This window comes from Centroberyx affinis, unplaced genomic scaffold (genome assembly GCF_046629955.1).
Source record: "Centroberyx affinis isolate AG114_WGS23_722 - 3 ecotype Tasmania unplaced genomic scaffold, CSIRO-AGI_Caff_v1 ptg000779l_1, whole genome shotgun sequence".
Taxonomy (NCBI): Eukaryota; Metazoa; Chordata; class Actinopteri; order Beryciformes; family Berycidae; genus Centroberyx; species Centroberyx affinis.
Genome location: NW_027279387.1, coordinates 25994 through 46554, shown reverse-complemented (window position 1 = coordinate 46554; position 20561 = coordinate 25994). Strand labels below are relative to the sequence as shown.

The 20561-nt window shown below is 41.9% G+C and overlaps 1 protein-coding gene across 1 annotated transcript; it reads right to left on the bottom strand.

The window, feature by feature from the left end:
* Positions 1-54: 54 nt before the first annotated feature.
* Positions 55-16001, bottom strand: pkp3a (plakophilin 3a). The gene is made up of 13 exons (XM_071520192.1): positions 15660-16001; positions 11525-11616; positions 8300-9081; positions 7396-7519; positions 6594-6798; positions 5255-5429; positions 4995-5112; positions 4679-4843; positions 4404-4586; positions 4085-4238; positions 3677-3872; positions 3361-3448; positions 55-1519 (listed from the first exon to the last, which is right to left on the bottom strand). The coding sequence occupies exons 1-13, from the start codon at positions 15880-15882 to the stop codon at positions 1478-1480; spliced, it is 2547 nt and encodes an 848-aa protein (XP_071376293.1). The 5' UTR covers positions 15883-16001; the 3' UTR covers positions 55-1477.
* Positions 16002-20561: the final 4560 nt, after the last annotated feature.

Sequence of the window (20561 nt, the reverse complement as noted above, 5' to 3'; positions counted from 1 at the left end):
CCTCTCAAGGTTATCCAACAAAAACAAACATGCTTACAAAGAAAGAAATTACATTCAACAACCAAATTGGTCTCTTTATTAGTTAAAAAATATCCATTTTAAACATCTGCCCATATACAACACAAAAGCAAATATTAAAATATTTAATGTTTCTAAACAACATATGGAAACACATGGTTATCATTTGCGCTACAGTAAAGTGTAGTAATATTCGCAATGCACAGAATCTGAATTAGGATGACTAACGGTTTTGTATGAATATTTACAAGTTTAACATAAAAAAAAAATTGCTGTACTCTACTAGCAATGTCTAACTGAAAATGCTTTACTACAGGAATGAGATCCAAATGTGCACTATTGCTTTTTAGAATGGACCAGTTATAAACACACACACACTAAAGTACAAAACAAATATTGTAGAATGCTGTGAAAATGAAGGAAGGACTGTATGCTTTCACCTGTGTTTCTTGACTTAATACAGAACATTTATTACATTAGACAAACAGCAGTTATAATGGCATGTTATAGAAAAATATACTGACATAATGGTATGAGAGTTATGTTTGACAAATCAAATTGAAATGTCAAACATGAGCATTTGTGGATAACAGGACAGAGATTGCTAAATTCTGAGAAGCACAAGCTATCAACAAAAATGGACTTTGTTCAGCTTTAGAAGCACAACCATATACCCAGATTTCTGAATCATATTCATCCACATTTCAGTAGTCTTTATTTCTAGACATTCATCTGTGTATACATTCAATTATAACTAATTATAATTATAACTATAACTATAACTGTTATAATTCTGACTGTCTTATAAAGAAAATGTTCCAAATAGAACATATTTATCTATCCAAAAACTATAATAGTAAGTACTTATATATAACATTTCATCCAATTACTTTGTAAAAGACAAGGCAACATTTACAAAAAAAATCAACAATGCACTGGTTTATAATTAACAGGCGCAAGGCACACTCTGGTTCTCAGACAGCCACATTAGTACCACAATGGCTGCATTCATGCTGAAAATGAGGTGCAACAGTGAGAAGACGAGGCACAAAGTCTCCACCTTATCACCCGTCTATCAACAGTCTTCTCTGAAACTGCCTCCACACGGCAGCCAGAGAGAAAATAAAAGAGGCAAGAACAACTGGTTAATGCAGTTTCATTTCATACGCTGCTCTAAGAGAGAAAAAAAATCCCTGATTCCATACTAAAACATACAGTGTTCAAACAAAGAGAGTAAAACTGTTAAGGTGCACACATTTGTATTCTTTAGAGTCCATCAACAGTCCACTATACTGGATCCATACTTCTAGCAACTTGCAATGCACTGATGTCCATCCAGTTCTGTAATGCGTACGAAGTAGCAAAGTACTTTTCCATTGGGTAGGTCCTCGATCACGTATGTGTCCATGTACTTATCCAAAAGTATGGCAGATACAAATTGCACCTGCGTTACCTTTTTTTAGATTGTCATATCCGCAAAATCTGGTCTTGTAAATCCTTTCTGTAAAACAAAAAAGCAAAATGGATACTTGTTATATACCACATTGTATGAACATACAACATAAAAAAAGGATTGATTTATGGCAGTAATTGTATTGTGGACAAAAGCTATATTAACCCTCTGAGGTGTCTGTCATTGTCAGCAATGGCTTTACTCTAAGTTGTTTTTCTACTTATGAAAATTGGAGTGACATCTGAACCCATGTAAGTACATGCAGACGATTTTTACGAGTTACATAATCCAATGTTGAAATAACACATTTTTTCCACATGTAAATGTGAGTGGTAAATGTTTTTGTAACATTTACCAAGACACAGCAGATACCTGAGTAGTATATTGAAAACCGTGTAGCAGAAGCATACAGTAAAAGCATTTTTTGTTCTGTTCGGACTTGCTCTTTAGGAAATAATCTGAACGCCGCACCCTTGGGAGGGGCAAGTCACCATCTGCAAAACCAATAAACCTACCTAACCCTGCCCAAGAGGTAGATGTGTGTGTGTGTGTGTGTGTGTGTGTGTGTGTGTGTGTGTGTGTGTGTGTTGACAGAATTATGTGTGTGAACACAGATAGGGATGTATGGTTTTGAACATGAGCCGCCCAGTCCTCAAGGGAATTGCTGAGACAAGGAATGTCAACTGCCACACAAACATACACACTTTCGCTCACTCACTTTCATACACACACACACATGCACCCATATAAGAATGAGGGTGGGGCATTTACAATGAAAAGAACGTTTTTGCACCGAGCTTCAACTTCTGTGTACAGTCAGCACATGTGCTGTAACGCGGGTGTGTCTTTGTTGCGACTGAGATGTGAATGTAAATGTGAGAAAAACAGGGAAAAAAATTAAGTTGAAAGATGAGAGAAAACAGTACTGCTGCTTATTTCAAACAAAACAAAGGGCAGATACAAAATGAGAGGAATTCCTTCAGAAATACTTTTGTGCCCTTTAACAATAGATGTCCCTAAGTGGAGTATTTACAGTAGGTCCTTTATTTATGCCAAATAATATCTTCATTCACTGAGTGTTCAAGCAGGGCTTTCAGAATGTTTTATCACTCTCCCTTTATTCGTATCCAGGGGCGGAGCTTGCCTTTCACACATATGGGTGCAAGCTGTAGTTGTGATCTCTGTCTACCAACCATGTTAAAGGTCTAAAAGGGCAAAAATAATAACTTATCAGCATACTGAAATTACAATTAAAATACTATTATGCTAAAGAAAATGCAGTGCTAATTCCCTGTGACACCCAGTGGTATATTTATTTACCAATTACCAACATTAAGTCATGTAAGTGCACTGCATACATAAACATAATTATTTTCCAAATCTGCCATATTGCACTAATCCTACAAGTTCATTTTCTAGATTTCATCTTTATATATTGGTCAATGGCTGTGTTGATAAAGGTCAATTAAGAGTAAATTAGCAATGGAAAATAGTCGCTGATTGTTCATAATATGCTTATTTACCTTATGAGTATAATTTTTACCAATATTACTACGTTCCTAGGGATTCTCTACATTATTGGCATTATGTGTGCCAGGCACCCACAGCACCCATTCAAATTCCACTTACGTTCATATCCATTTATTAAACATGCTTCAGTGTGATTTGATAGTTAGGTATACAGAATTAGAATTATTTTTTGTTTGATTTGAACATTTATATTTTGATAGACACTCTCTTGAGGTATCTAACTAGATATGATTTAACCTGTGATATATTTTTGTTTATTTATTTATTTCTATTTTTTGGTTGCTCAATAACAATTCAGCATTGTTATACTATTGCCAATCATACAGCACTGCTTTTTGGTATTTTCTCTAGTCTCTTACCTGTTTGTAGTCTTTGTGCAACTTCTTGTACTGGAACATGTTGCAGAGAACTGTGGCTGCTGCTCTGGCTGCCTTCGATCTCCCAGGACTAGAAAAGACACATTGAAGATTAACACTCGGCACAAATAACCTCTTCTGACACAACAGGTTGAAATATGCTGTCAAACATTCATCTTTTTTCAACATTTTTTGTGAACTACAGGGTGAGATATAACATTGAATAATACAAACTTCTGTATCAATGTAATATCAAAGTAGCAGAAGTGCAGGTATGCATCATTTTCACCTCCAATCTGTCATTTTAAAGACCACTTACTTAGTGTCATGGGAGTTCTTGATGGCAACCAGTTTGGGCAGGCCATCGAAGAAGGTGATATCTCTGGCAGCGTAGGAGCTGCTGGTCACCAGGTTGTTGAGGATACCACAGATGTTGACCACCACCTCACTGGATGGCTCCTTCTGGTGGCCATCGCTGGGCAGCTTGGTCACCAGGTTGTTCACTACCTTTGTGGCTAAACAAACAAATAAATACTGTTAAGATTATATGCTTCATATCGTGTTATTGGTCTGTACACTTGATCCAGTACAGGAAAATTCAAACAAATGGCAGTGAGTTACGGACTGATCATCCTCGGGGGGTTGTAGTCCACATGCCCTCCTCAATCACATCTATGTGTCATCTAATTCTTTATGCATAAGAAGGTGAGAGACTTGAAAGACTGACCCATGTCATTCTTATCCTTGGCGTGGCGGGACAGATTTCTGAGGAAGCCGGTGAGGGAGCGCAGCTCCAGGTCATTGTTGGTACGAAATAGATCCAGCAACACTGGCAGCATGTGTTCCTGCTCCAGAGCCACCCGACTCAGCACTGACGCCCACTAAAGGAAGAAGTCAAGATAATATTTATTTACAGTGCAATTATCACAAAGAAATGTCTCAACGCACTTTACACACAGAGAAAACAACAGACAGAGAAAACAGCAGGGCACAGTAAAGAAAAAGGAGAGAGAGAAGGGAAAAAAGAGGTGAAGAGTGGTGCTTACCCTCTTGTCTCCGGCAGTGATGTTCTGCAGCGCCCCAGCAGCAGCCTCGCGGGTGGTGGAGTTGATCTCGCACTGATGCAGCACGCGGTTGTACATCTGCACGATCTGCGGGTGCCACAGCCACTCCACTCCCTTCGGCACCCGAGCAACCTCCGTGAAAGTGGAGAGATCCTGGTTCTTCCTCTGGAAGGGCAAGAAAGGCGCAGGAAGACGGTGTTGAGATCGACTTCTCAGTGCACTTAAAATGTTGACAGGTAAAGCTCATGTGTGCTTACATTTTTGGCTTTCCTGCTCTGAGGTGTAAAGCAACCAATGGCTTCGCCTTTCCCTGTGTCCTGAGCTCTGGTTGGTCCTTCCAGACGGAGCAGGGCAGATGGCGGCATCTCACTGTACAGCTGGTAGGAGAGGTTCCTCAAGACACACACTGCATTCTCCACCCCCTGAGAACACAAACACACAAGCGTTTCTGACTTTATTCTCAGAACTCAAATACATTTTTCACGTGGCACTAATCCTCTTCCTTATGAGTTGATCCCAAACACTTAGCCTTCATTCAGCTTCAACTGCTATTCCCTTGTCACTCAGTCTCACCTTGTCCTCTGCCTTGCTGTCTTCAAGGGAGGCATTGATGTAGCCCACCAGAGCGTCCACCAGTCCATGGGTTTCCCTCATCTGCTGACGGGTCTTTTCATTCACAGAGCTCAGATTCCTGCGGGTCACACACAGAGGGAGCAGCAGGTTAGAGAGCTATTTCCATTAAAGCCAGCGGAAAAAAGTGGTCACAGGAGAAATAGCAGACATAGGTGAAAGCGTGCGAGGCATAAATTGCAATCCATAGTGAGAAGACACACCTGAGGCATCCGGTGGTGTTGTAGAAGATGTCTGCCTCGGACGGGCTCTGCTGGATGACCCCAGAGTCTCCGCTGCCCGACAGAGGGATGAGGATCCTCTCAGTCAGCTCAGGAAGGGTCTCCTTGGCCAGTTTCTCCTTGAGGTTGTCTTTGGATGAAAGGTTCCACAGGATGCCTACAGAAATACACACCAGGGGGAGCGTCAGCAAAACTGCCAGTTTTACTTTCAAAAGTTCAACAGTTTCTTAAAAGCAACCTGAGGCTCGGGACTTTTGAAGTTTTTGAGGGCTGTAAGGCAAAAAAAGGTTGAGGACAGGCTGCTAAAGCCTAGATTCTTGTGGAAACACTGTAGCCACACATATTGCTGATGTCACATGAAAGCCTTGTAACATTTTGCTGGTTTTCGTGTTTGAACGTTAATTGAAAGATTAGTCCTGCATGGCTTGAGAAAATTATAAAACCCTTTCAAAACCCATGGGACAAACTCAAAAATGGCAGTCAAGCTAAAAGCAAAGCGGATTTTCTTAGTTCCTGAAAAGATGACATTTTGGAAATACAAGGTTTATCCTACAGTGACGACATACAGTGACGACGAGACCGATGTGTCACCGTTTGGGAAATTACTCAGAAGACGACGCACAGCTGTTCTGTTAGTTCCTTACTGAACATGTCACGCAGACATGAGCCTCTGAATGTTCAGACAGATACAGATCAAGTTATAACAGTGACAAGGCCTTCACTCATAAAAGGGAGCGGCAAAGATATTGTAGGTCCACAGGCCCAGACAACTCCCACACACGCCCTTCTCCTCCTCTTCACACACCCTTCAGAAAAAACAGCAGCTCCACCTCCTACCCTGCGTGTACTCACACACACACTACCAACCTAGCAAATCTCCACCCTATGGTGATGCAAACCTTGATGATTTTGTCTCTTTTTGTGTGTCCGTTGTCACCATTTTCAAGAAGTAATTTTGCATGTTTGAAAATATTAATAAGATTTGAATTTTGGCTTATCATTAAAAACAGTTGGGGGAAAAAGCCTGAGTGCCAGTGCTGACAGCAGATTCCCAGGGCTGCTAATGTTGGATAATGACTGTTGATGAATTCATGAGCATGTATGATTGCTAAAGGGTGAGAAGGCTCTGCCAAATGGAGAAAAAACTTGAAGGAGATGTGTACTTTGGAAGTTATTAGCATTCAAGTACTGTAACTAATGATTTGCATCATTTGTATCTGGGTCAACAGCCCAAAACAAGCAGCCAGCTCCATAGTCCAAGATGAACTCTGCTTAATAGTGTTGTCGTGTTTTAAAGGGAGTGACAGAGACTTTGTCCTACCGGTGATGTTCTTGTGGAGCTCATCGTCAGGCTCCTTTAGTGCCTCAACCAGCTGTGCGATGCCGCCCTCCTCGATCAGAGCCACCTTGTTGTCCATATTCTCATAGATGAGGTTGCGTGTGGCACCAGTGGCGTAACGCTGCACCTCCTGGTTGTCGCAGTTGAACAGCTTCACCAGCTCACTGATTCCCTTATAGCGACGCACCTTAGGATGGAGCGGCAGGGAAAGTTGTTAGGCCGTGTACAGTTTGCTTTAATAAAGTTTTGGTGACTCTATTCTCTCCTATAATGAGGTGATTAAAGGTCATGATTTCCAGCCTATTGTTTCTGTATATCAAAACTACAAGGAAACAATGAACAGTCATCTCACAGATCTCAAAGCATCTGCATCTCATGTAATTTCTCAAGGAACTCTGGGCATTAAACCAACACTATCCTCACAGCTGAAAACAATGACAAGACTCATCAAGCTAAAGCATCTGGGTCAAACTACTTATCATTTTTGTAAAACAAAAAGGATGTATGTCTCATCAGATAAGATTTTTAATCTTGATGTCTGCCATCTGACACCTATACAGGGCAAAGTCCAGATATGTTTACAGCGATGATAAAATTGTGCAACTCGTGGAACAACTGGAGAATGCCAGTATGGCAACAATGCTGTAGCTAATTTATGTTAACAATTGAGAAACATCTATCTACTGAAATCTACATTTGAGGGAAAACAATTCATGGCTGAGTTGCAGACAGACAGATGACAAACAGAGGAATTCTGACCACAAATCCAATCTGTCTCCAGTACCTCAAGTTTGGCATCATTGTTGTTGTAACACTCATGTTGAATATAGGCGGCTCCCAGGACCTGCATGTTAGGGTCAGAGTCTCTCAGGTACTGCACCGCCGTGGGCATGTCCAAGCCGTTGATCCTGTCAAACCAGCAAATGAGCAAATTAAACCAAGGAATTTAAAACATCAGTGATTTTATTACCCTGCTACTATAAACATGTCTTTTGGATGTTTCGATAAACATAGTCCCAGCAACTGAGTAGCCACTGTAATTAATCATAGATGATTTGCCTCTGGTAAGCAAAATTCAGTTCGCAGAAATTCTTCCATTTCACACTGCGGCCTCTAAATCTGTTTAGCTAACCACAAGCTGTTGGTGTGTGAAATGCGAGGCCTGAAACTGCGCTGCCACACCCAAACCAGTCCTGCCACTATAGAGCGACCTCCTAATCCACAGCTCTTGGGAAATACGCTGTTCACATCATGCACTCCCTCCCTGAAACCTCTTGACACCGAGAATATTGCATTCATTGGAATTTCATTCAAGGTCAAAAAAATACCTCAAACTGGGTCACAAGAATCACAGCACTTGATTAATCTCTCCATATCTGTCGATAGCAACATGTATTTTGGTTGCCTTAATGCAAAAACCTAACCAGTGGAATCTGAATATAGACACTCACTGAGGTACATGTATTTTCATTTGCTATATTCTGTGAGGAACTTGGATAGAAAATGTTGTTTCTATTTTAGATTGTTCAGTATTACAGATCACAGATATAAAGAATTGTTGGAGATACTGGTGTGCATGTACCACCTGACATTAAAAACTTGTAAATAGTGTGAGAACATTTGATGTTATTAGTGCTGCAAATTAAAAAGCTATAGTTGAGACTTTGTTAGTCATGTAAGCTTCTCACCCGCTCAGGTTGCCCATGCTAGCCCCCAGTTCCATCTGCCCATCGAAGATGTCCATGCCCTTGCCCACACTGTGCATGCTCTTGATAGACATGGCGCGGGACAGGGTGCCCTGGCGCTGCATCATTAGGTTTCCCTGGGAACCAGAGGACACTCCACCTACGATGAAGCCTCCCCCCCCCCCCCCATAGCTGCTGCCACCTGAGGACATCTGCTGCTGCAGGGTGCCGGTCCCAGACATGGAGCCCATACTCATTCGGTTTCGGTTGTTAATCCTGCTAATGGTGCGGTAGGCTGGGCCTTTGAAGGAATGTGTCTGGGCCATCTCCACCTCTCCTCCCATCATCCCTCCGCCGCGGGAAAGAGTGCCACTGAGGGATCGGCGCATGGTGGACGGCAAGGTCATGGTGCCCCCTCCTTGCCTCATCTGGCTGGCGGAGGTGTAGCCGTTCATTGTGTTGTGGACATACTGGCGGTTGAAGGTGGCGTCCCGGTCAGACACCATGCTGCCAGCATCGCTGCCATCCATCACCCAGGCCTGAGTTGGCTGCTGGCGCATGGAGTGCAGAGAGACGGTCTCTGTGTCGACTCGGCCCACGGGGCAGGAAATGATGTTCATTTGCTGCCTGGTGCTCCGCTGGTAGCCCCCCTGGCGCATGTCATCATGTTGGTACATGCTGCCGCCACCGCCACCTCCACCCCCAACACTCATCCTCTGGAGCTGGCCCAGATCCATCGCAGACCGGGAAGTGAAGCCAGCAGAGCTCTGGGACATGCGTGGAGCCTGGGGCAGAGAGGAGAAGTGATTCTTACATTGAAATGGGTGAGCAGAGTTACAGTGTGCTGTCTGTGTGGGTGGATCAAACAGAACTGCTGACATAAGTCATTCTACGGAGTTCAGAAGTTCAGAAGTATTCTTGTGGCATAATGGAATCTACGCAAACATCTACTGTACAACCCCACCGGCTGCTTTCAGTTCCATGTATACTGAACAAAAATATAAACGCAACACTTTTGTTTTTGCTCCCATTTTTCATGAGTTGAAATAAAAGATCTAAGACTTTTTCTATGCACACAAAAGGCTTATTTCTCTCAAATTTTGTTCACAAATTTGTTTAAATCCGTGTTAGTGAGCACTTCTCCTTTGCCAAGATAATCCATCCACCTGTCAGGTGTGGCATATCAAGATGCTGATTAAACAGCATGATTATTGCACAGGTGTGCCTTGGGCTGGTCACAATAAAAGGCCACTCTAAAATGTGCAAGGTTTTATCACACAACACAATGCCACAGATGTCGCAAGTTTTGACTGCAGGAATGTCCACCAGAGCTTAAGATGCAGCATGATAATTCACGGCCCCATGTTGCAAGGATCTGTACACAATTCCTGGAAGCTGAAAACATCCCAGTTCTTGCATGGCCTGCATACTCACCAGACATGTCACCCATTGAGCATGTTTGGGATGCTCTGGATCGGCGTGTACAACAGTACCAGATACTGACTGGTTTTCAAAAAATGCATATCTGTAGCCCTAGTCATGTGAGATCCATAATTCAGTGCCTAATAAATGTCTTTTTTCAAGATAAAACTGCACATTTTAGAGTAGCCTTTTATTGTGACCAGCCCAAGGCACACCTGTGCAATAATCAGCATCTTGATATGCTGGATGGTGGATGGATTATCTTGGCAAAGGAGAAGTGCTCACTAAATTGGATTTAAACAAATTTGTGAACAAAATTTGATTTGAGAGAAATACGCCTTCTGTGTGCATAGAAAAAGTCTTAGGTCTTTTATTTTAACTCATGAAAAATGGGAGCAAAACCAAAAGTGTTGCGTTCATATTTTTGTTCAGTATAAAATGCTTTCTTCTTGATGCTGTCTTCCCATGAATCAGGGGGGAATCCCCAAAATGCCAGGATGAAAAATGGATGACAAAGAAAGTGGAATTCGGTTTCAACTTCTGTTAAACAAGGGAGCATTTATCTCCCTCGATCTCTGGTTTTTCCTCCCTTCCACAAAGGGTACAAAATGCAAGCTTTCATCTCATTCGTGCAAGTGTTTAATTTTTTCACAATGCTGCACCATTCAGAAGTGGAAAGATGCAGCATTTTAAGTATTCTAATAACCCAATACTCTCAAAAAGGCTTTATTTGACTAGCTGCAGTTTTATTTGGTTTCAAACATGAGTGTCAAACGTCTTGCTGAAAAAGCCTTGTTTTATTTGGTTTCTGGAAGTAAATAGGACTTCCTTCCTGTACAAAGTATAGGGTTGTCACGATACTAGAATTTCTAAATTCGATACAATACCCAGGAAAATATCGATATGCAATACCATTTTCGATACCACCGGGGGAAATAAAATGAATTTTCAATCTTTTCAATCAAAATATTGTTTTCATGTTAAAATATTATTTTAACATGAAAACAATATTTTAAAGTTGTCTGAGATCAAACAACACATTTTTGATTGACAGGTGTCGATCGCGTCATGATTTTCTCTTTTTTACTGAGGAGAGTGAGCTTATACTGCACAAGCATGTGAAACATCATATTGCCTCCTGGCCTCTGCAGCATAGACTGTTAGCAACTAAGCAAAAAACACAGACACAGAGACCCAAACTAGTCCCTTAAGTGCAGGGTGTGTGTGTGTGTGTGTGTGTGTGTGTGCGTGTGTGTGTGTGTGTGTGTGTGTGTATGTGTAATATGTTTGATTTTTCATTAAGAGAAAGCAATGCTGGTATCGATACTGTTGCAAATGAGTATTGTATCCGTTTCAAATTTTTTGAATCGATACTTATCGAAGTATCGAAACTTTTGACAACCCTAATAAAGTAGCAAGGCCTGTTCAGTTCTGACCTGTGCCGATCTCTCGCCTTTCTTCCCTTACTTGTTGTATGTCAGACATTTCCTCACTAGGCGGCTCACTGAAGGGAAGACATCATGGGAATACAAAATAGTAATGTGAATCTGAATGCAGCCAGTACCTTCCTGTTGAACTACTAAAATGGAGGAATCTAGAGGGTGGACTTGAAGCCCTGAGCTGATCTCATCACAGCCTACTGGGAAATACCACACATGCTGAGCCCACTGTGAAACCAGCAGGTCAGTGATGAACTACTGCTTTTTTGGAACACCGGGATAGCTGACACATTGGATGATCAGCTCAATATTTCCATGATATGTGTGAATACATGCTGAAATAGTGAGATAACTCTGATGTGCATACCATGACTGGTCTGGAGGCTGTGTACACATGGGACTTGGAGGTGAAGCCTGGGTTGTAGGTCTGGTACTTCAGTGTTGAAGAACCGCCATACTCTGGAATTAAAGAAAGAAAGGAATACAATAATAGGACACTTCAGTCAAAGCCTAGAGGCAGATTTCCACATTTCCAGTTAAACAGGATAATCCAAATAATTTAATCTGCACAAAAGGCATTTTTATGTCATCAAAAAAAAAACAACATACAATAAACAAGAATTATTTTACAAGTCTTGTTTCTTAGAAATACGGTAAAACATCCATCAAGGGTATGGTGAGTAAATTCTTTAATTCACTCTTTATAATTATCATAAACATTCTCTATATGATAAAGAATTGAAGGTAAAAAGGTGAAGGTAGATCTAATCACAATACCAGGACTATGGCAAGGTGTCAAAGTTCTTCAGTTTACAATCATTTGCATGAAATACATTCATTTTGAATGCAGAATCAACAACCAGGTTTCCTGTTGCACTGAACAAGATACAATTACCAATACAGGCTGTCACTGCAATACCCGATCAGTCACAAAGCATGACCTCACTGGTTATCCTACACCTGGGCAACAGAACGGTTTACAGCATATAGTACATGTAGCCACTCGCCCCACTTTCTGAAGTGTGTGAATGTTGCTCTCTTACCAGAATAGAGAGTGACGTTAGAGGCATGCAGTGAGTCTGATAGCACAAGCATGTGGCAAAATGCGTTCTGTGTTAGGAGGCCTGAGCGATGCCTACAGTTCATTGACACTAATATCTAAACCGGCTGAAAGCAGAACATGTCAGACAACAGTGAAACAATCCTGTTAGCTGTCTGTATTATACTGATTGTGTAAACTAACTATCTCTTGCTCACCATGCACCAAACCTTATTTTTGCAAATCACATGCAAGCTATTTAATTAAATAAGCTGTTATTAAAATTGTAAGAGAAAGAACAACCAAAAGAGTTGCTTGTATTTGTTGTTTCTTGAACTCTTTGGAAGGCACTCTAGCTCTGCCAAATCAGTATTTGTTATTTCAGGTTCAACTGATTGCGAGAGAAATCATTAGTTGCTCCATTAACTTTTACTAGCATTGCTAATCAATGGGAAAGAAAGCTGATAACGGCCAACTTCTGAGGACCTACACCACCTTCGAAAAAACCCTTTCAAAGTTCTGAAAGGGGGCTAGATCAGTGATCGATAAGACAGTAAAATGCCTAACACGTTCTTTACTTTGAGTGACCTAAAAGAGTCCAAGCTGATCCAGTCAGAAACGTCTAACTTGAAAACTGACTAATCCCTCGCCTTGAGCGAGACCAAACACTTATATAGGAAAGCATAAAAATAAGCTATTGTTATAAGACTGCAACTACATTTGCCAAGAGTAATAACAAAATAATCTGAGGAAACTTTAAAAACCAAAGAAAAGTGTGCGTGTGTGTTTAATCATGTGTGTGCGTGTGTGTGTGTGTGTGTTCCTATGTAAAAGGAAGGGAGGGGTGAACTGGCTTCATGCTTGGTTGGTATGGGGGACTGACACCAAACCGGTCGGTATAGTAGCAGTGAGTAGAGGAGAATAAAAGACACTTCCCTGGTCCAGCCCCAGCCCAACCCTGACAACACCCAAACACCAAACACCAAGTACACCTGCAGTCAACAGGCTTTACAATACACATAAAACACACCCTGAACACTCCTTCACTGAGGACACTGATCCTTTTTTTTATTGGCCAATACAGGTTTTCCAACCTGAAAAATTAGCAGTTGTCATAAAGCTAACACTTCATACACTCTTCGTAAATATTTTTCCCTTTTCTTTTCTCTCACTCTCTGTTATAACTTGTCTGCCTATGGCTGCCGGTTAGTCACCCTCATAAACGCAGAGTTGCAGGCAGCATTTGGACACCGAGGGAGGCGGTCCTTGCAAAGCCCTGTGGATGTTTTCCTCATCTGTGAACAGGCTCGATGCTCATGCATTGTTAATGTGCTCTTCTAAAGCCACAAACCACTATATTGGTGACAATATCTGCTGTATTGTTAGGAGTTATCCTCTCCCTCTTATACAGTACACAGTCCCAAAGGAAGATGGATATGGCATGACAGCTTTTAATGATTGTTTGCTTTCCTCCCAGCAATGCCCAGAGCAAGGGGTAGAGGGAGATGACACACTGTAAATACACCACAGTGAGCCTGTTTACAGTGTGGCCATGTTTTGACAAAAGGCGTTTCGTTCAAGTGGAAGAAAGGTAAAAAAGATTGCTTAGACGTTGACCCTTTTAGCAGATGTGTTGCATGTTCCTCTCTCAGTAAAAATGTGCAGTAACAAAGTACAGTAGGTCTGTCCCGGGCCACAGGTAGTGCTGGCGCCTCGGGTAAATGCTTGAACTGGAACAACGAGAAAAGGGCCCTTCTTAGAGGCGATAAATAAGGGCCTTAACTCATGCTGCTCAGCCTGTACCCTGCAGTTTTGCTTGAAGGAAATACAATGAATCATGGTGTGCGACTGTCTGCGTACATCCAACAGCCCGGACGACATAACAAACAGGAAGGGCGGGCTTAATGGTGAGACATGTCAGTGAAATGTCAGCACTGCGTGGTATGAGCAATGTTTTAGACGCAGTCAGATTTCTAATATGTCATAAGAGAAGATAGCATGCAGCCCACGTGCAATCCTTCATTTGATACTCATTAAGTTCTTTAACCGCATGAAATCCTCAGAGGTGTGGTATCGGCTGACAATTGAGTAAGCTAATTCCAAACACTCCAGGAAACCTTTAATTTCCCCTGCAAGCGTCTTACTCCTGCTTATATAACAATCCCACCTAGACATTCAGCTTGACTGCGTGCCAGAGACCACTGACGGTAATCATTTGACTGAGCCACGTCTTTCAACAGGCATGACAAAGACCTGGTTCTCACACACTGTCATTTGTCTGGTGTCCCTTGAACCCTCACCTCTTGCAGCTGACTAAGACCTGAAACCCAATCTCACAGAAAGAGGCTTTCACCCTAGACCGCTATCCGGGAGTTCATGAAAGCGAGGCTTGTTTGGGCCTGTTACACATTAACCCTTTTTCATGAGCTAGGTAGATCGTTGTTGTGGCTTCAGCTCAGGTTCATTCTGTACAGACCTGCTGGCGTGAATGGACAAACTCCCTCTAGCTTATTCAGCAGTAGGAACAAGCCGACCGGCATGGAAAGTCACACACAGATACTCAGAGGCTCAAGAAGACACAGGAATGCTGCATGAACAAGCTCACACAGGAACGTACTGTTATAGACACTGACGCACATGCATGCGCCACATATACACACACACACACACAGAGGGAAGTATAGGCTACTCCAGTGCTTCCCAAAGTCAGGTGTGGGGACCTCTAGGGGGGCTTTAGGGGGGGTTCCCAAGGGTCCCAGCAAAATGAGTAACATGAAGAGCGTGGAATTATAAGGCTCTATGTGTATTCAAAATTTTGTTATCCACATATTCCTGAACTTTGAATATTATTTATACTGTCGTGGTGTCATTACTTTTGAAAAAATACCCTTTGGGTTTTAAATAGGCTTATTTAAAAAAAATAAAATAAAAATAGAAAGTACATAACAGCTTTGCCAGCGGGGATGTCAAATATTTGATGCTCAAAATGTCAGAATTGCACTTAACCCAGATAGGACCTTATAATTCCAAGCTCACCAGCTGTTTAATTTCACTTTTATTTCGTCCATTTGAAGTAAGGACAATGAGAAAATGTTATAGGAGAATGACTGCTCTGATTAGAGTTTCACTTCACCCACCTACAATATAGACAGCTGGCCAGTTCAAGCCAGTTTAGTGCCATGGCATATCCAACAAGATAAGGCTGTCTCAGACAATATTGTATCAAATGGAGGTCCATGTGTATCTATCTGGGGGGGCTTTGACATGAATAGCCTATGTAATAGCCCCCATAAGCATTTCACTCCAATTTGATAGTGTTTCTACATTAAATACCACTTGTCCTTATTCGCACTGGATGATTAAGCCAGTTCCTCAAAATTAAAACTACTCTCTCAGAAGGAAATAAAGTAGGTCGTATGCGGGTATAACGCTTTGAAAAAATAAAAAATGAGTGTGTGTTTACCTGATGTGGCATAATGTCCGGCTGCACCATTCTGTCGCGGAAGTGTGGACTTCTCCGCCAGTCTCATCTGGACCTGCTGCTGGACCCGGCGGGCCTTGGACTGCTCGTCCAACACGGTGCCCCCATTCCCGATCTGTATCTCGGAGGGCAGACCGTAGGTGGTGACCGAGTTGTTGGGCTGTAAAGCGGACAGAAACACGCTCTCTGAGGTTACGGCACTCATTGCGAGAAGTTACTGGGACCCACAAGCCGGCTAGGTCGGTCCCGAGTCGGGCGTCTATGCAAATATTAGGCTAGTGGAGAAATGTTGCACTTCGTCGTGGAAGCTCGCAGTTGACGCTTTGAGTGAACAACGGCTCTCAGCTGCAGATCAACAGGAGGGTGGAGTCACTGAGTGGAGACCAGGCTACCTGACACAGGTGAGCCATCGCCTTACAGTCACTTCACCATAGCAAAAAAATAAATAAAGTACATTTTACATGTTTCAGATTATGTTTAAATATTTATATTTCAAAATAAATTTGGAAAACTGTATTTGGAGCCTACATGTACTAGATTACGTTCAGCCTAAATATGTGGCCAAAATATAATTTGTATGTACTTTGAGATATGTTGCCAATGGGTCATAAGAAGAAAATGTGGTTCATGTGTCCAAAATATACACTCAGTGTACAAAATATTAGGAACTCCTCCTCCTACTGTTGAGTTGCATCCCATTGTGTACAATCCATGATAAAGAGAACTAAAACTCTTTAAGCTCTCTCATCTTCATCTACATCTCCCCTTCACGACTGAAGTGGATTTAATCAGTGAAATTAATAAGCTTTCACCTTGGTTCACCTGGTCAGCTATAGAAAGAGCAGATCACCCTCATGTTTGTCCTCTCAGTCACCTTTTTTTGGCCATTTTTATAGACTTTGAAACATATTCTGAGGCATAGCCTATGTCATTTTTTCAGTATGGTGTGTGATGCTGCTGTTAACTTATTTATCATATTGCTGTTCTTTTTATAGTTGTAATCACTAGACTATTACAGTTTATAACCTACCACCAAGGCCTAACTTTATGTTATATAACAGTAAGTGCCAGTGGGGCCATTTTAGGGCTCTGAAAAGTATATTCCTATTCCTGTTTTTCATCATGATTTCACAAATTGACATGGAATTAAGTTCAGTTTTGCAAATGACGTGAATGGAGGTCTGTTACAAGGTGTGGTGCAGTCTTACTCTATTATTAAGTTGGTGCCACACCTTAGTTTTATCTAGCTTGTTTTATTTGTGCATAGCAACCATGAGTCAAAACAATAAATCGATAGTGAGAGTGTGAGAAAATGGAGTATCAATCTGTCTGGATTTGGCCGAGCTGGAATAAACTCCTCCATAACTCCTTTATTTCCTGGATTCCTGACTGCTTTTCTTCTTCTTTTGTTTCAATGCATTTGAACTGAAAATCAAGAGTACCATGTCTAAATGTTATTCAATCAGCCAAACATTTCCCCTGAGGATAGCAGAGGGCTTCATTTCCCCAGGCAGATCGCAATCAATATGTTTACGCTGAACAGGATGCAGTAGATCTATGACCATTTGCTTCCTCCCTCCTCAACCCATCAACTCCGGTGAAATCACCTTCTATGGTGGCATTCATGCAAGGAATTCCCCATGCTCCACCCAAATCTGTTCACACTCTTCACCACCACCAGTGTTACAGTAATTGTGAAGTAATTACCAAATCACTGATTTCAGTTAGTCGACAGGCAGGTACAGGAGTGTTTTGACCCATATCTTGTGCAGTAGCAATGAAAGATGAACTGTAGGCTACACTACCGAATTTAGTCTATTGTATATTCTGCACAGTGTAATATATGCAGCCTTTATAGTTACAAATGGCACATATTATAGCATTTTCATTATTATTATGACATCAAATAATAATCTGGGTGCTCACTTATTGGATTTGATGATTAAATACAAATTAATTGGCTTAAAGCAATATTTCTGCACGTTTAAAATATTGCACTTTTATTTTGAAAGCTGTACGCCCAAACCAGAAGTCTCTTATTTCTGATTATTCTGGCCAGTGTAATGCATCTTGTGATGTCACGCTGATATGTCCCATAAACTAATTGATTTTATCTCTGTTAGATTTTATTGGATGCTGTGGAAAATCAGCAGGATAAAGCCCAGGACCAAGCAGGATCCCAGAGGCCCAATATTATGGAAATCCCCATTATTAGATCAGAGGCCCTCTGCCCGCTGGTTACCCAATGCTTGGATGAACTGACTCCAGAGCAGTGGCAAATGATCGCAGCTGGCACCGTCAGCTGCTGCCCCGACAGGTGCGTGGAGATGATTAAGTTGGTCTCCACATCTATCCTGGATGCTATAATGCCTTTGGTTTATAGTTACATCAGGAAGTATGGTGACATTTCCCCACTGTCTAAGAAGGGGTCCGGGAACTTTTCTCCCACAGGGCAGACTGTAGCTTCACAGACCTGAGGAACGCATCCTTGCCAGCCTCGGAGATTCGCTTCAGGAATTTTTCACTGATGCTCTAGAGGCCCGGGTGCCGAGATCCGTGAGCTCAGTGGAACTGACCCAGTTGGTTGGGAACAAGGTGGCATAGAAGGTAAACTCTGCCCTGTCTGTGGCCAACCAGACCCCTGTTTTGGGGGAATGAGGTGCCCGTGGTGTTTGTCAGTGGCTGCATCTCTTGCACCAGTGCTCTGCGTGATATGGAAGGTCATGTTGCTACCATATTGAAGAGATGTGTGGGTAAAATGAAGAGCAGCTGCACACGACGGCAGTGCTGGCAGGCCAACACTGAAAACAATGCGAATGTCGAGGACAAAGCAGAGTCAGGGGAGGTCACAGAGAAATTGGCATCAGACAGCTTTGTCACCACAGTCACCAAAGCTGTGAGTGGCATCCTTGTCAAGCGGGCCAGTGAGAGTAGTCTGACTCTTGGCTCAGTTACTAGTACTGCTAATAGAGCTGGCAGTGCAAAATCAGAGGCCTCATCTGCTGTGCTGCCATCCAGTATCTCTCTGTGTGCTGATGCTGCAGTGTCTGATATTGTTCAAACCATTAACAAAGACCTGCAGACTACTTCCGGATCTGATGAGACAAAGACTGGAGGCAAGTAAACAGGTGATAGAATTCTCCCATTTACTGTTTCAGGTCAGTGCAGACTGAGCTGAAGGCCTTTTTTGCCTCGCAGTCCCCACATTCTCAAGAAATTGCTCTTACTGGCCACCAAAGTTGTAAAAGCCGATTTTCCAACTTTGCCAAACATTACATCTCTCAAATGGTGAGGAAACTTATCAATGTCTGTGTGTATGGTGAATGGACATCAGCTCGACAAGATGAAGATAAAGAAGGCCTACAATTGAGCCACCCGCACGGTTGGGCTTGGACAATTGGTCCTTTGAATCAAGCAATTGTCCGAGCTCTCAATGTTCATGCGTTTCATTTGTGTTTTTACCAGATGCTGTACATATGCCTGCCAATAAAACATTTTTCGGGGCCTGTCTCACGAAGCGAGTTCAGTATAAATTATAGTCAAAACTATAAAAATAAGTATTAGGCGAAAATAATCAAATAATCAACAATAAAAGCCATAGACAATAAATAGACCTAATTATAGGATTATATAAGACCTAATAGGCTACATACTGCATTTTCAACACGTGGGTATCAGAAAGAAATGGATCACTAACTGTAAAAACATTTTCTATTGATAAAGTCCTCATATTCTTCAGGGCTGGAAGGGAATCTAATGGAATATGAATGCAATAGGCTGCTTTGAACCAAATTCTTTCATTCAAATCCAATTTACTGATATTTTTGTGGGTATGATTTTACAAAACACAAGTGAAAAATACATGTTTGTGGGAAATATAATATATCAAATAAAAACTTCCATATGTACTCATTACACTGCTTCCTAATGAGTTTGTGATGGTGACAGGAATTTTGCTTTATAACCAAAATGGGTATCAGCTAAAATAATACAGTATACAATATATAATCTTGACTTACCATTAAGGCTGAGGGATTCTGCAGGTTCTCCTGTGATTAGTGCTGCTCTATTAACCAAGTGATCTGATCTGATGGGATATTTGAAAGTAAAGAAGTTATAGTGAAAATCACTTGTCACCGCCCTGACGATTACAGTTGTTTCATTGGGCCCAGGTAAATAGAGACAGACGTAAAAGAAAAGGATGACTCAGAGAGGAAAGCATGAAACCATAGGGTGTGTAAGTGGAACATGGAGGGGGGGAGAAGTGTCTGACTGAGGGGGAGGACGAGTGAAAAGAAATAACACACTTGGCCTCGCTGTTGCTCTTCTTGTGAGGAGGAAAGACTGCGAGGCCAGACAAAAACGTTTGATACAGTATTTGATTTTCTGTGTTAATCCACATCAGTTTTTATTTTTATTTTGTTGCACTATTTCATTCAGGCTCTGTGCTATAGGCCTATGACTCAACGACTGTAGTCAAACCAGCTGTATTACTGATGTCACAGCCCAGTTCAGAGGTACTGTGACAGAAATCAGCCCACAGGTTATGACTCAAGAGTAGTGTGTGTGTCCCTGTGTGCGTATGTGTCTGTGTGTGTGTGTGTGTGTGTGTGTGTGTGTGTGTGTGTGTGTGTGTGAGTGTGTGCATGCGTGTGTGTGTCAGAGAAAGTGATTGAGAGCGAGTGAGAGAGTGACATCTCTGCTCTGTCTACAGTCTGATGCGTCAGGAGCCAGCTGTGAGTCTGTGGAGACACCGAGAAACTGCTTAGGTAATCTCTGATGCATAATAAAATAAAATAAACACAAAAATATCCATATCGCAGTAACTTCACTACAGTGAAGTTACAGCCCCGAAGTTTCATTCAGAGATCCAAGCAGTGTGGA